We start from the raw sequence: 16,010 nt of genomic DNA, 5'->3' as shown, positions 1-16,010 counted from the left end.
ATGCCTGGTTTAGCAAAGAGGAAAAAAGTCATGATACGTCACGTGATGATGCAAGTTTGACACCCCTCGGCTAGATATACCTAGGTCCCTCAATTGTTCATCATACAGTTTAGCCTAATCGTCTTTGTTGCTCTTCTCTGCATACCTTTTAGGGCAGGGCCGTCAAACCCCTAGCCCACGGGCTAGATGTGTCACGCACTGGCCACGCCCACACCTGGTTTAGCGAAGGGGGGTGAAGTCTTGATACGCCACGTGACACTGCTGTGATGATGTGAATTTGATACCTCTGTTCTAGGGTCTCAGCAACTTTTTTGTATTGCGGTAACTACCATGTGGATGCAGTAATGTGGCCTCACTAGCGCAGTGTAAAGCAGCATTGTCATTTCTCATGATCGATGTTATCCCTTTGCTGATGCAGCCCTGGACTGCACTGGCTTTTTGGGCAGCTTTAGCAGAGATGTGTTCCTACCGGTTTGGACTGGTTCAGCCGAACTGGTAGTGGTTTGGTGGTCTGGGTTGCTGGAACCGGCAGTGACCCAGGCCTGCCACACCCCCGAACCAGTTCTCCTATGGTGCCACCATCTTGATTTTCAGTTCTGCGCATGCGCAGAACAATTGTCATTGCACACACTTACTTTTTTTCTTTATAAATGGTTTTTAATGTTTCTTTTTTAAACGTTTTGCACATGTGCAGACCTATTTTTGTGTAAATGCGTACAGGCATGTAGCAAAAATCTTTGCACGCACAAACCGGCAGTAATGCCAGGGGCAACCCACCCCTGAGCTGCAGCACATTGCTAGCTCATACTTAAGTGGTGTTCCATTAGGACACCTCAATCTCTCTCACAGTTACTAATGTTGAGCCAGTCACCACCTATTTTGTACCTTTTTATATCCTTCCTTATCATTTTGTTCCTTGTCCACTTTTAAGATCCATTTTTTTCTGATCTCACCAAACACTGCATTATAAAATCTTATTTTGGAAGCACAAGAGCTAGGACTATGAGAAGGATCTTTTTTTATTTGTTTTGTCTTTTATGAAATAATATGTGTGGAGATTCTGAAAAGGCTGAAGATTGTGTCGGTTATATTTATTTATTCAATTAGTTTATACGTTGGGGAGTTTCTATTGCTCAAAAGAGGAACTTAAAGCAACTACACAATTAGACGGTAATGAAAGCATACCCTGAAATAGGAATGATTTGCCAATTTTATTGGCGACTGGCAATTATTACAGAATCGGGGCTTTTCTGAAGCAAAGGATGCTGCCAAGATATTTTAAAGATCATTGCATACAGTAAACGTGAAACATCATTGTGTGTATCCCCTGGCCAACAATGATTGGCATAATGTCAAGGACGCAACAAAGATTTTGTCTTCACTGCAATTGTCTCTCTAGACTATTTTTTAATTTTCTCTATTGGAATCATCAATTACCGAGAGGGGGGGGGGAGTAAAGATGTAGTTCAAGGCCTTAATGGTTATCAGGAATACACCAGTTTTCCTCTACTGTGGATTACAATGGTAGGGCATGTTTGGTATAGGAGAAAGCCTCTGTCCATTGCCAGAACAAATATTCTGCGCAAAGACTGTCCTGGTTTTAAAACCTTGCATCTGTGATTAAAAGAATCAGGTAGCAGGTGATGGACTGATTAATTGAAATTCTGGAAAGTAGTTGGAATGAAGTAGTTTTAGAAGAGATTTATGAACACAGGCAGTGTAGTGATTACTAGTCTTGGACTGAGGAGATATACTTTCAAGTCCTCACTAAATCATAGGGCCAGGCTTCTCTCTTAAGCTAACCTATTTCACTGTTGCTATAGCAATAAAATGAAAGACCCCCACGTACATTATCTTGAGCACTGATAAGAAAAGATGGAATATAACTGCAGTAATTAATCAATGAATTGTCCTTGGTTTCTTTGGAAATCAGCCAGTACTGAACCTCTGGAAGAAACAATGCGGTTTATATATACAAACTGCAAGGACAATGTATTAGACTTGAAAACCTGTTGTGGTTAGGATGGGGACCAGGGGTTACAATCAGGGTAAGATTTAAAGGCGAGCGTTCTGGAACCTGATGCAAATTACAGAATGATTAAGAGATTAAGCCGGGGAGGGTCTACGCTTTGGGTTGCATACCGATGTAAACACCTCTGTCGTCTGCTGGATTGTGGCAATCTTCGTCCAGCTCCATTTCTTGAAGAGCTGCACACGGGTGGGATTGTGCAGTGTGGCGGATGGGTGCGTGCGGAAAAAGGTGGGGAAACGCTGGCGGTTGGAAAGGGCTGGTGAGCTGGAGCCATAGGACAACTGAAAAGAAGAAGATGGAAACACAATTAAAGACAGGAAGGTTGAGACATCCAACATCCCTCCGCTAACTTTGAGATGAAGATTTCCTTTCTGCCTCTTTGTACGTGCACGCAGATCTGTCTGGTTCACATGGAAGACATCCGTTCCTATGCATCTAGACATGCTTCAGCCGAGGTCACAGAGTCTTCCAATGTATTTTACCTTCTTCCATTCACAATGCATGGAGAAAGATGGGGTCTACGGTATCATAGATACGTGGGGTAAGATACTAAGGGAAAGGTATAGTACTTTGAATCTTTTTTTAATTTGAAGCCTTTTCTTTGTGTGTTTCAGGTTGAAAATTTTAACTTGCAGGGTCAAAATTAGAGTTGGCTTCTCCCATAAAATCACTCACTCACTCACTCACTCACTCACTCACTCACTCACTCACTCTATCTATCATCTATCTCTCTATCTCTCTATCTCTCTATCTCTCTATCTCTCTATCTCTCTATCTCTCTATCTATCTATCTATCTATCTATCTAATCTATCTAATCAATCTATCTATCTATCTATCTATCTATCTATCTATCTATCTATCTATCTATCTATCTATCTATCTATCTATCTATCTATCTCAATATCAACAGGAGAAATGCTTACCACAATGAGATTCCACATGCGTGCAGCCTCTGCCACCAAGGTGGAAACACTGCTGCAGCCAGGCATAAGGATGATCTTGATGGGGTCATTGTAGAGGAGCTCATACATAAATTTTGTTGCCACACCAGGTTCACACTGTAGGTGGTGAGGAACAGATAGAGATTACCACCTCATCACCAAGAATCCCAAACTGTTGATCGTCCTGCATGCACCCCACTCAGAATTCTGGTCAAACTCAGGGAACAGTTCCTAATAATTTATTTTCATATGAAATACTAGGCAAGAAGCTGTACATAAAATACTTTATTGGAGCCCGAACATGAACCAGTTACAAACTAGAACGACTAGAAGAAACATGGAAGATTAATGCTTGGACAAAATTAATAATAGAAAGAGTTAAATGGCCCTGTAAATTCGGGGAGAATGGAATGGGAAAAGGCTTTTGTAGTAAAGTGAGAAGGTAATTTGTTAAGTAGGCATAGAAAAGCATACAGCACTTGGTTTGCCAATGAACCTTCCTCTCACAGATGGACCACTGCCCTCTTGTGATCCCTGCTCCATAAAAAAAAAATTAATATCATATACTTGCCAACTGCTCTGCCAAGACCTAGAAATGAGGCCACTGTCAATAGACCAGAGTTCTTGGATTGCAATGGGGTTGCACAAGGAAGGAAATGGCTTCTCTGAAAAGTCAGTTTACCATAGACACGCTATACCCCTTACTCCCCTAGCTTCTAAACCAGAGGTGGTATTCAGCCGGTTCGGACCGGTTCGGGGGAACCGGTTGTGGAAATTTTGAGTAGTTTGGAGAACTGGCAAATACCGTCTCTGGTTGGCCCTCCCACCCCTGTCATTCCCTGCCCTATAGTCTCTTGTTTTTTAGCTCATCTGATTCACACAGCAGAGCGGATTGCCATGCCTCAGCTGAGCTTAAAAACAGCTCCGCTCACCAGCACTGACACCGAGGGCGCACGAAGTGCGCTCTCATAGAACTGGTAGGAAAAGATTTGGAATCCCACCACTGTTCTGAACAATGAAGGTACTAAGTTAGGACAGTCTTTTCACCAATCTGGGTCTCTCCTAAAAACATGGACTTCAGTTCTCAGAATTTCCAGCCAGTATGTCCACTGCTGAGAATTCTGGGACCTCAAGTCTATAATGCTTGGAAGATGCCTAGGATGAGGAAAACACAGTTATTTTATCCATTTATTAGATGTATGGGTCATCCGTCTCGTCTAGAAACAACTCTAGGTTAGAAGGCTTCATAGTAGTAAGCAGGACAGCTGAAAAGGTCTGGCCCCACCTTCCTTGGAATTCACTGGGGTTCACATAAGGAATGAAATGACTTTTCCATGGACACGTTACTGGTCAGAAACAACTTCAGTCCATTTCTGTGCCAACGTGCAGAAAGAAAAGGCCAACCTATTATAGACAGGATAGATTTTCACCATGGAGAAGCAGACCAAAGGATCTTTCCCCCTACATTTCCACTAATAAGGCATAATAAGGCATAGCATAGCTAAGCCACTCAGGCTGATGGTGACTATAAATAGGAATAAAATCTCCCTTGTATTGAACACGATGCTGGCGACTTTGTGAACAGCAGGTCCGTAACATTTTGTGAGCAACAGTTCATAAACGCCCCGCACTGCCATTTTCCAGGCCATTTTCTCAATTTCCAGTCACCCGAGGACTTTCCAATGAAGAGGTTGGGGATTGGAGCCAAGTTGACTGATGGAACTTCACCTCCCACTAAGGCAGAGTAGGCAACCTGAGAGACTCTTTTCTGTGATTCCCCACAGCCAACTAAGACCACAGCTGCCAAAAATGGTGGCAGCGTCCTAAAAATGTGTTGATGGAAAACACTCAACTGCAGCCTTAACCTAACCAAAAAAGTAAATGGGAAAAAAATCCAACTCCTACCAAAAAACAATGGCCCTGCCCATCCTGCACTATCATTTTATCCATTGTGCTCTCTAGCCATGGGAAAATGTTACTGTCATCCTGGCCATCCAAACGTTCTCCACACCTTCCATGGGCTTGAGCAACTAATTCCCTAACTGTGCACATCCTATCTGACCCCAACCTTGCTTGGTCTCTCTTTGAATAAATGTGCCATCCAAGACCCTTCTGCTGTTTTTTTTCCTAAACCACCACCACATACCCCATGTGCCCCATCCTGTTCCTGGCTGTGAGCCTCCACCGCAAGGGGATGATGAATTATTCAGGGCATCGGCGCCCCAAGAAAGAGGATCGGTTTCCATGGAAACCTCAGGCAGGCGCTGCCACGGCAACCTGTCAGCACCAGGGAGCGGGCTTCAATAGGGAGGGAACAAAGGGAACGCCATGGGGGGTGGGAGCAGTTGACTGGGAACCACAGGAGAGCAGAAGACAGGGAGGGAGAGGGAAACAGGCAGGGCAAGGAGGGGAGATGTGTGTGGGAGAAGGGACAGACGACCAGACAGACTGATTGGTAGAGGAATGGATGTGAGCCGAGACTGACTATGTAGGGTTGGAGGGAAGCAGAGAACAATAATTTAGAAAAATAAAAGTTTGCAGAAATCCTGTGCAAGGGAACTGGGCAGTATGGTGGGGCCACATTGCTTTGGGCCTGAGGTGATGGAGAAGGAAAAGGGCTGATGTACATAGCTGTGGGTAGCTGGGCAAAGGAAAGAGCTACAGGGATTTCAATACGAGCATCATGTGTGTGGAAAGGTTGGTAGAAATGGACATGTGGCCTGCCTCAAGTTGCCAAAGTCAGTCCAAGAATCTTTAAGGCAAGAAGCTGCAGCAAATGAGGAAGTCAAGATGGGTACATTTGGAAATCCTGCCGACATATGCCCCTCAGGGCCACATTAACAGGATCAGGGTGGGGCCACCAATCCATAGGTACACCTAGACCCACTGACAGTATCTCAGGAAATCCACAAGAAAGAGCAGGAAGAATTTGATTCACTTCCCAGTCTTAGGAAGAAAAACACGGTCTAATTATGGCAACGTATGGCATAAGGACCCATCCCGTAATGGCCTTTACAGTACACGTGATGAAAATATATAAAAAAACACATGTAGAAATAAAAACAAAAGGACAAATGATCGAATGAGAACTTAACAAACAAGGGGAGTTGTCTAACACATATTAGAGAACAATGAGTGCAAATGGAATGGCTCAAGATTTTATCGGTCAGAAATGGTGCATGCAGACCTAAATGGATGAAGAACACGGCACATGGAGTGTTCAATGGAAGCACATTAAAACAACTGGGCATGACCAAAGCTAATTCCTTGGAAATACCATGCCAATTCTCTGCATAGTCTTTTTCTGTACAGTCTTTCTCGAGGGAGACACATGAATTAAAAAAATGAAATGTTGGGAAGCAGAGAGGGTGATTGACAGGAATGTTTATACCTCAAGAGACAGATCTGGCTTAGGGAACATTTGCTTTTCAATCCTGTTTGCAACTGACTTTGGACTATTCTGGTTTGGGTAGGAACTGGTGCTCTGAGGACAGGGAATTTCACATCATCGTTGGCTCAAAAGAAGCTGATTGCTCCTCTCTAATTTCCTCCTCACACCAAAATCTACCCATACCTGTACTGGTAACTCTAGAGCAGTGTTTCTTAGCCTTGACAACATTAAGATGTGTGGACATCAACTCCCAGAATTCCTCAGCCAGAAGTTGAAGTCCACACATCTTCAAATTGTCAAAGCTGAGAAACACTGCTCTAGAATATTGCTAGTCCTCAACTTACAATCCTTCAGTCAATGTCCATTCAAAGTTACGGTGGTTCTGACTTACTGTTGGTCCTCACACATACAACTGTCACAGAATCCCCACAGTCATGTGATCAAAATTTGGGAACTTGGCAACTGGCATGTATTTACAGTGACTGCAATGCCCTGGGATCATGTGATCACTATTTGCAACCTTCCCAGCCAGCTTCTCATAAGCAAAGTCAATGGGGGAAGCCAGATTCACTGAACACCCATGACAAAACAATTGTAAAATTGGGTGTGAATCAGTTAACTGTTTTGTTTAACAAACACAAATCCTGGCCCCCAATTGGGGTCATATGTCAAGGACTACCTGTAACCTTGAATCAGATTATAGGTCTTACCTCTGTTTATCCACATGGGCTGGTTCTGGTGAAGATAGCCTCATCACATCTGTGATGCTACCTCAATTAACCTCTCGTGACGATTGGCATAGTGACTTCCCATTTAAGATCTACACCTAAACAAACTACAACCAAACTACCAACCGTTGTAATAATGTACTGTATTATCTTCAAGAAACTGCTATGCTGACAACAAAGCCTTCAGTCCTATGAGCCCCATTAAAGATATACACAGTTTTCTGAGTGTCCTTGGTGTTCTCTGAGCTTGGTTGTTTCTTGTGGACGTTTCATTAACCAAACTAGGTAACATCATCAGAGCTAGTCAAGCTAATCAGAGTAGCCCAGATGGTGGTACCTAGTTTGGGTGATGAAATATCTACAACCAACCACAGAGAGCACCAAGGATCCTGCATTGCTACAAATATTCTCCTTTATTGATATATATTTTATTCAAGCTGAACTTGAGTCCTGGAGACTACATGCCTACATTCACACACTTATCTTGGCTGTTGCATGGAAAGGTTTTGCCCTGCCCCTGCGGGGATCTTTTTCAGGTCTAGTCTAAAGCCAAGAATTTCCTAGTGGTCTCTTATCCGTACAAACCCACACTTAAACCTGCTTCGTGTTTAAAGTCCAGGGCTCTCTAAAACGTACTTCTCAACTTCCATCCCTTTTAGAGGACTACAGGTAGTCCTTGACTTACAACAGTTCATTTAGTGACCGTTAAAAGTTACAATGGCACTGAAAAATGTGACTTATGATCATTTTTCAACACTTACGACCTTTGCAACATCCCTGTGATCATGCGATCAAAATTCAGACGCTAGGCAACTGGTTCATACTTATGACTGTTGCTGTGTCCCAAGGTCACGTGATCCCCCTTTCGAGTCCTTCTGACAAGCAACGTCAATGGAGAAGCCAGACTCACTTAACAACCGGACTACTATTTTATCAACTGCAGTGATTCATTTAACAAGGGTGGCAAGAAAGGTTGTAAAATGGGGGCAAAACTCACTTAACAAATGTCTCATTTAACAACAGAAATGTTGGGCCCAATTGTGGCCGTATGTCAAGGACTACCTATAATTGTTAACGCTGCTGCTGCTTCTCCTCCTCTTCCTTCTCACATTAAAAGCATGCATTTTCCTTCAGCACATCTCTCTACATGGGAACCCTAGCAAATTGTTAACTGAGTCATTTTCATGTTTGGAGTCTCCAACCCTCCTCCACCATTTCCAGCGTTAAAGATGCTCTCCAACCTTTGCTTCCAATAGGTGCCCCAATGTCACTGTTCCAGGCCCACCCTTCTTCCACCTGTTTACCTTCTTGCTATATTGGGCCATTGCACCCTAGGAGAGCTCTCTGCCTCCCTTTCTTTCAGCTCATTCTCCCCCCCACCCACCCCAGATCCTCTAATCATGGTCTCGGGCAGTAAACCAAGTGCCCCATAACTCATTCGTCTTCTTCAAGCTCTTTGGAGGAGCCCAAGCATGACCGAGCTTTCACCAACTCTTCCAAAGAAACAAGAAGGTTGCAGAGTCTTACCAAACGAGGCTCATGTTGAAAGTTGGGTGAGAAAAGAAAAGACTTCTGTGTGATTATGCTCACAGTCTCTACCTCTCACATAGCTTGAAAAGCCTTAAATACTAACTTAGTCCTGCTATTTTCCTTTCCCCCTTGTGAACCTTCACACGCACAACCCTGCCCTCCTCACCAAGTCCAGTCCCAGGAATGCCACATCTCTACTTTGAAGGTTGCTTTGTCTTTCCATCCTTCTATGAACCTCTCCCCCTAAGAGCATCCTAGTTGCCTAGACGGACACCTTTTAAAACACCTTTCCAAGCCGCTTTGGTCTCCATTTACAGATGGGTCCCTTCCTGATCTGGTGGCCAGGAGGACTTGTGCCAAGACTGTCCAATATGTTCAAGCATCCCACTGCACACAGAACTACCTTGGTTGGTTATAAGGCACAACTAAGTCCTCCTCTCCCAATTTGATTTCTCCCACCTCCTTCCGTCGTTCCAGTGCAATTGTGGGGGGAACTTCCCTACGGCAACCGAGGGCCCTCTCCCCTCCCCTCCCCCTGCGGAAGCCCACCTGTCCCCCACCTGGGCGCTGGGGCAGGTGGGGCTCTGCTCACCTCGCTGTCGCGGTAGTCGAGACGCAGCTCGTAGTCGGGCAGGATGTCCCTCCGGTTGTTGACGTCGTCGAGGGCCATCTGGGCGGAAGGCAGGCAGGCTTGGCCCCCCGGCCAGCCGCCGGTCATGGGGAAAAGCGCCCCGATGTGCAGCCTCTTCTTGCCTGCGCCCAGCGGAGGAGAGAGCAAGAGCCAACCCGTCAGGACCAGCAAGGCCGCCTGGGGGCCCCCTCCGGGCCGCGGGCCGGGTAAGGCCATGGTGCCGGCCGGAGGTCAGGGGCGACGACGGCGAGGGCGCGCGGTGGTGGCTGCACTGCGCGGTGGCGGCGGCGGCAGCGGCAGCAAAGGCGCCGGAGCCGGCTCCTCCATGGCGCTGCCCGGCGTCGGTGCTGCAGTAAGCGAGGGAGCGAGCTGGCGGGCGGGCGGGTTGGCGAGCGAGCCAGCCAAGAGGAGGGGGAGGGTGAGGAGGGGGCGGGGGCTGATGTCAGCGCGGAGCCGGCGCGGAACGCCGCCGTCCAAGGGCGCGGGGGGAATTGCAATAAGCCCACCGCACCGCCTCGTCGCAGGGGCGGCGGACGGGCGAGGGAGCGAGGCGGCAAAGGGAACGCGCCGGCGATGGGAAAGAACGAAGAGGGGACGAAATGCACTGCCCCCCTCCCCCCCACACAGAGGGGTTGTTGGAGAAAAGCAACAAAAATGGGGGGGGCTAAGAAAAGAGCAGACGGCTGCTAGAAAGGGAGAGGGGCACCAAACGGTTAGGAGACCACCTGGGATGATGGGAGAAGCATGAAGAGCGATTTGGATGAGAAGTGCGGAGAAAGGGCAGAGATGATGGAGAAGGCAAAGGTGGAATGGAGCTAGGAACACTATGAAAGAGGTGTAACATACAGAATTCAAGTGAGATTGACCAGAGCCAGGAGAAACAGAGATGAGATTATAAACATACACATGTACTAACAAACAGAAACAGGGAAGGAAGGAAGGAAGAAAAAAGAAAGGCAGGAAAGAAAGAAAGAGAGAGAGAGAAAGAGAGAAAGAAAGAAAGAAAGAAAGAAAGAAAGAAAGAAAGAAAGAAAGAAAGAAAGAAAGAAAGTGATGGTGAAGTGGAAGAAGCCAAAGAAATGGTAGGCAGATTGGCCAAGTTTACCCAGCCAAATGTCTCCAAGAACTAATAGCTGGAATTGCCCAGCAGGCTAAAGTTTGGTGAAACTTTATTATTGGGAGCAGAGACAAGGGGGTTGAGGGGTTCTGTGAATGCAATCCAGAGTAGTATGAGAAACAAAAATTCAGCAGACAGATTAAGTCTGAATCAGAAAGAGTGAGAGGGGGAATAGACCAATAGGAGAAAGATGAAATGATGAAGGAAGAGATGTTTGGAATGTTTTGGAGATATGTGGAGAAAGAATAACAGAAGGACAAGAATAAGAATCAGGAAGTAAAGAGATGAAAGACAGAGCAAGATGGGATGTAGATTTGGAGTTTGTTGGAAAAAATATGGGGGAGGGGTGGCTAGATTAGGATGATGGAAAGCAGAAACCGATCAAAATGCAAAGGATTGTCAGGTACAAGTTGGAGAGTTGAAGGGACCTATGATAGAAGCTTGGATAAAGAAAAGCTATGCAGGGAGGGAAGTGATAGAGAAGTTGGAAGGATAATTAAAGAAGAAAAACATGTATTTAAAAAAAAGATGAAGAAATCAGAAAAGTTGGAGTAAAATACCAGGCTCTCCACTGTGACTAGCAGCATGCTTCCCTATTACTCATATTTGCTGGTGTGTTGGAAGATGGACTCTTGAAAAGGGGGCAGTTGAAGAATGAAGAAATTGTGATGATAAAAGGCTGAGCAGAAGACAAAGAGCAGAGAAAAGAGAGGGAACAGTCAGTAGAAAGATGAGGAAAGCATAGTGAGGTACGAGGGGAACGCTAGTAAAAATTAGATGTGGGGAAGGATGGAGAAACAACAGCTGAGGAGGAAGGTGGACTAATGAGAACAGATAAGAAGGAACAGAAATGCATCTAATGTCGGGAACACAGAAAGAGGAAAGTGACAGATGCAGTTAACAAGCAAGAGCCAGATAGAAAAGCAGATAAAAAAGAAAGACAATGCAGGATGGGAATCGAAGAGGTGGAGAAAAGAGGCAGTAAGGGGAAGCGAAGAGGCTTTACAAAGACACACAGCAAAACACAAAAAGACTGACAAAGAAAGGGTGGAGGCAAGGATGCAGATCAGGCAAAAAAGCAGTGGGATTTATCAAAACACACCAAAAGGGACGCAGGGAAGCCATTGAGTGACGGAGATAAAATTGAGGCAAGGATGCCGTGGAAATGATGAACAACTAGCAATTCACAGATCAGCAAATGATAGCCATCGAGAAAGCAGCAACGGGAGTCCCAGTCTGGCATGCAGAAAGAGCCCATCTACCGTATCAGAGCTACCAATTCTGGGCTGCATAAGTAAAGGTAAAAGTTCCCCTTGCACATATGTGCTAGTCGTTCCCGACTCTAGGGGGCGGTCCTCACCTCCGTTTCAAAGCCGAAGAGCCAGCACTGTCCGAAGATGTCTCCGTGGTCATGTGGCCGGCATGACTAAATGCCGAAGGTACACAGAATGCTGTTACCTTCCCACCAAAGGTGGTTCCTATTTTTCTACTTGCATTTTTACATGCTTTCGAACTGCTAGTTTGGCATAAGCTGGGACAAGTAACGGGAGCTCACTTCCGTTAAGCGGCACTAGGGATTTGAACCGCCGAAGTGCCGACCTTCCTGATCGACAAGGTCAGCGTCTTACCCACTGAGCCATCGCGTCCAGAAGTGTATAAATACTTAAGTGTGCATTAAACACATGACAGTGGAGTTACAACTTTTCCTAGTCCTTTGCTGTCACCATAGTGAGTGCCTGGATATTTGCAGCCCAGATCAGGTAGTCCTAATCTAGGTGGCCAGAAAAAGAAAAATCTTTTAGATTATCCTGTCGGGCAGATAAAAGGCATCAGAGGAAGTAAACTCAATTGTAGTGTATCCATTCTGCTCCACAGTTAGCAATGGAGAGAAGGTGGGTATTGGGCCTAGCATTGAGACTCTGGGAAGGCAGAATTCCTGGGTTTTCTGAAGTGGGGGGGGGGCGGGTAAATTGATTAGAATAGTGGTACTTGTGCTTTTTTTTTAAGGGGAGGGTTGCACTGTGAAGTCCTTGGCTCTTTTCCCAGCTCTGAGAAATGGGGAGGAGGTAGTGTATATCACCAATTCCTCTCCCTGCTGGTTGCTGACATTTCCCTGGCAAAGAGACACATGCGGAGGTGGCTGGAAAAGGAACGGAAACAAAAAGAAATAAAGGGCCTCCCTGCAGCCCCAATTTAGCATTCACCCCTGTAGGCTTCGTAAGAAAGGGTATGTGGAAAAGGAAAAACAACTGGAAAAGCAAAGGTTTGCAACCATGAAATGTAGCCCGTTCCATCCTGTGTCCAGCCTCCCTGTTGTAACTCCTTAGACTCTCATCATGGCTTCTTCCCTGTCTTAATTAAGGTCCATTCTGCCTCTGTTGGGCAATTAATATGATGTCTTGTGAGGAAAAAGGATTTGGAATTTGGGTTTCCAGGCTTTTGATAGGGAGGGTCAAATTATAATTCATATTATCTTCTGGAGGACCTCTTTCCAAAATGGTCAGGAGGCAAACACGTTCCTTTATAAAGGGAACACACACACACACACACACACACACACACACACACACCAAGCAGCCTGTTTCAGCTTCACAGAGCGAGGTGTTAAGGCAATAGATGGAATATTTGGCGATCGCATTTTCCTTGGCTATGGATCTTGTGAAAGGTATTGCCTAAGATGATAACAGAAGAAAAGTGCATGCGCAACATTATTAAGAATGCAGGGAGTCTGATGCGTATTGCGAACTGCATCAACAGAGGACTTATCAAAAGACATTTGCCAGCTGTTTCCTCATCCCTCCATTGAAACAGCTGGCCTTCAGCAGGAGCTACTCTGAGGGGCAGGGCTGGTGGATGGAGAATGTGACAGTTGCTAGGCAACCATATTCTACTGCCAGTGGTAGATTTGGGCCTGGCAACAGAAGCCTACTCTTGCAACCGGTTCTTGCAACCTGGTGCCCCCCAGATGTGACAAGATCTTAACTCTGCAAATTCCACCTTGGAGAGTACAAGAATATTGGAGCCTATTCTAAATTTTGCCTGTCATTTCTCTTCCCCAATAATGAAACTACTGCCATAGGGAATATTTTTTTCCTATGTTTAGGCTGTCATCTTCCAATTTGGACTGTAGCTATCAATGGCATGAGAGATGAGGCAAGGGGTGTTTTCCTACCTGATTCTTCCCTGTCTTAAGGTGAGTGGTGGGATTCAAATTTTTTTTTATTACCGGTTCTGTGGGCATGGCTTGGTGGGCGTGGCAGGGGAAGGATACTGCAAAATCCCCATTCCCTCCCCATCCCACTAACCTGCTTGCCAGCTCCGTTCTCCTGTGCAGGGCAACAAAAGAAGACTCAGCCGATCAGCTGGGACTCAGGAGGCAGTGAATAGATTTGGGGTGGGGCCAGACAGAAGTGGTATTTGCCAGTTCTCCAAACTACTCAAAATTTCCACTAGCGGTTCACCAGAACTGGTCCAAACCGGCTGAATACCACCTCTGCTTAAGGTCCATTCTTCCTGTGTTAGGAAATTAATGTGAAGTCTTGTGAGGAAAAAAGGGCATTAAGCCAGAGGTGGTATTCAGCAGGTTCTGACCAGTTCTGGAGAACCGGTAGCGAAAATTTTGAGTAGTTCAGAGAACTGGCAAATACCACCTCTGGCTGGCCCTTCCCCCATCTATTCTCTGCCTCCCGACTTCCAGCTGATCAGGAGGGAATGGGGATTTTGCAGTATCCTTCCCCTGCCATGTTCACCAAGCCATGCCCACCAAGCCACGCCCACAGAACCGATAGTAAAAAAAAAAATGAATTCTACCACTGCACTAAGCCCTAGAGGAATAGGGAGGAACTATGGCTGCCTCATCTCCAACAGCGATTGGGTGATTTAATGCATCTCATACTTGTGTTGCAACGTGACAACCCTAATATCTATTTAAAATTAAGTTCCTTCAAGTGGATGTGTGCATATTCCTGGCATATTCTTGGCAATCATATGGAAGAGCTGGGTTTGCCAGGTGATTTTTCATTCAAGTACTATCAGGCCCATCCTGCTTAGCTCTAAACCTAATCAAGGTTGGCCAACTGCTGCCATCTGCAAGAGACACCTGCCTGTAAAGAAAACCCAAGTCTGGCTCTTATACCAAATGCTTAGGGATGCTGAGGTAACGGAGGAAGCCATCCTACCTTCAGCATGTAGAACACCAAAAGAAAAAGGAAAAGTCACAGCAGTGTTAAGTTACGCCTCTGTGAAAAGCACTTGTGGTCCACCGTGTCCTTTAAAGTCCCAAGGGGAAATTACCTCATTGAATGATTTCAAAGTCTAATGCTTTTAAACAAGCTGCCCTGCAAATGATGAGGTCAACTTTTTTTGTCTGCCTGTCTAGCCAAGGCAGCATTCACATCCTAATCTGGTACTTTCCACATATGTGAGCCTCAAATTTATTAATTTATGAAATTTATTAGCCGCCCATCTTATATCCAATGACTGGGTGATTTACAGCATAATCCCCGATCTTTCATATTAGTTCATTGTCCAGGTCAATTTGCTTCTAGGTCAAAAATCTCACATTTCCATTTTACCATTTGAGATACTCGAAGTCCTTCAGGGACTTTGATATGGGCCAGTTTCCTAGTGTGGAGAACTGATGTGGGTCAATATACAGATTCAGTTTCATAGTGAGAGGACTTACTTTTTGCAATACCCCCGTCCTTGAGGCGAAGAAATTGCCTTATTCCTCAGAACTTAATGCCCTTATACTGGGTTCCAGAACTTAGGCACCTATATAGTTTTATTATTAATTTTTTAAGACACTAATCAGCTGAGATGTTTCCAAAGTCCACATTGGGAACAACCATGGACTCCTGCAAACCTGAATTTGAACCCAGTATTTGATGTGAGGAACCTGTGTGGGAATTACAATATGATGGCAGTGTACTACATAAAGATATTGCCTACACTGGTATTTTTGGATCTGAATGATTGGAGAATGGAACAAGCAGTGATACAGAAGTACTTTTAGACACCTGAGAAGCATCACATTTGTTACCAATAGATTTGCAAGGCCACAACAGAATAACAGAGTTGGAAGAGATCTTGGAGGTCTTCTAGTCCTGTGATGGTGAACCTATGGCACACATTCCCAAAGTGGCATACAAAGCCATGTCATTTGGCAGGTGTGGCGTCGCCCATTCCTCTTCCGGGTTTCTGGCACGCATGTGCACACGACGATCAGCTGGCCTTTGTGCATGCGGCAGCGCCGGAAACTGGAAGAACTGGACTTCCATTTTTCTGGCGTGAGCATGCGTGCCGGCCAGCTGATCGTGACACATGCATGTGCGCCAGGAACTGGAAGACTAGCTTGTCAGCCTGCATACGCAAGCTGGAACCTGGAAGTTCATTTTCTGGCGCGCGCATGCCCCCTGGGCAACTCCTCTTCTGGGTTTCACATGCGCGCTCCCTTTTCAGCACTCGGTGCCAAAAAGTTCACCATCCCTGTCTAGTCCAACCCCCTGCTCAAGCAGGAAACTACCGTTTCATACAAAAGTCAGCCTCCAGTCAATTTTTCTCAGATTAATCCCTTGCCTGGCTGCAAGACATGTAATCATCCATGCCATTAGGCACCAGATACAGCTTCTGTTTCTCCA

At 45.6% G+C, this 16,010-nt stretch overlaps 1 protein-coding gene across 1 annotated transcript in view; it reads right to left on the bottom strand.

The window, feature by feature from the left end:
- Positions 1-16,010, bottom strand: part of GABBR1 (gamma-aminobutyric acid type B receptor subunit 1) — a 208,009-nt gene that overhangs the window by 32,874 nt on the left and 159,125 nt on the right. The window contains exons 7-9 of the mRNA XM_032208492.1: positions 9,216-9,376; positions 2,957-3,091; positions 2,143-2,313 (exon numbers count right to left, since the gene is read on the bottom strand). Of these exons, the coding sequence (XP_032064383.1) occupies positions 2,143-2,313; positions 2,957-3,091; positions 9,216-9,376 (467 nt within the window). The remainder of the gene's footprint in view (positions 1-2,142; positions 2,314-2,956; positions 3,092-9,215; positions 9,377-16,010) is intronic.

The sequence above is a fragment of the Thamnophis elegans genome, chromosome 2, assembly GCF_009769535.1.
Source record: "Thamnophis elegans isolate rThaEle1 chromosome 2, rThaEle1.pri, whole genome shotgun sequence".
NCBI lineage: Eukaryota > Metazoa > Chordata > Lepidosauria > Squamata > Colubridae > Thamnophis > Thamnophis elegans.
The sequence above is the reverse complement of the archived record's forward strand: the minus strand, read 5'-3'. Positions and strand labels throughout refer to the sequence as shown.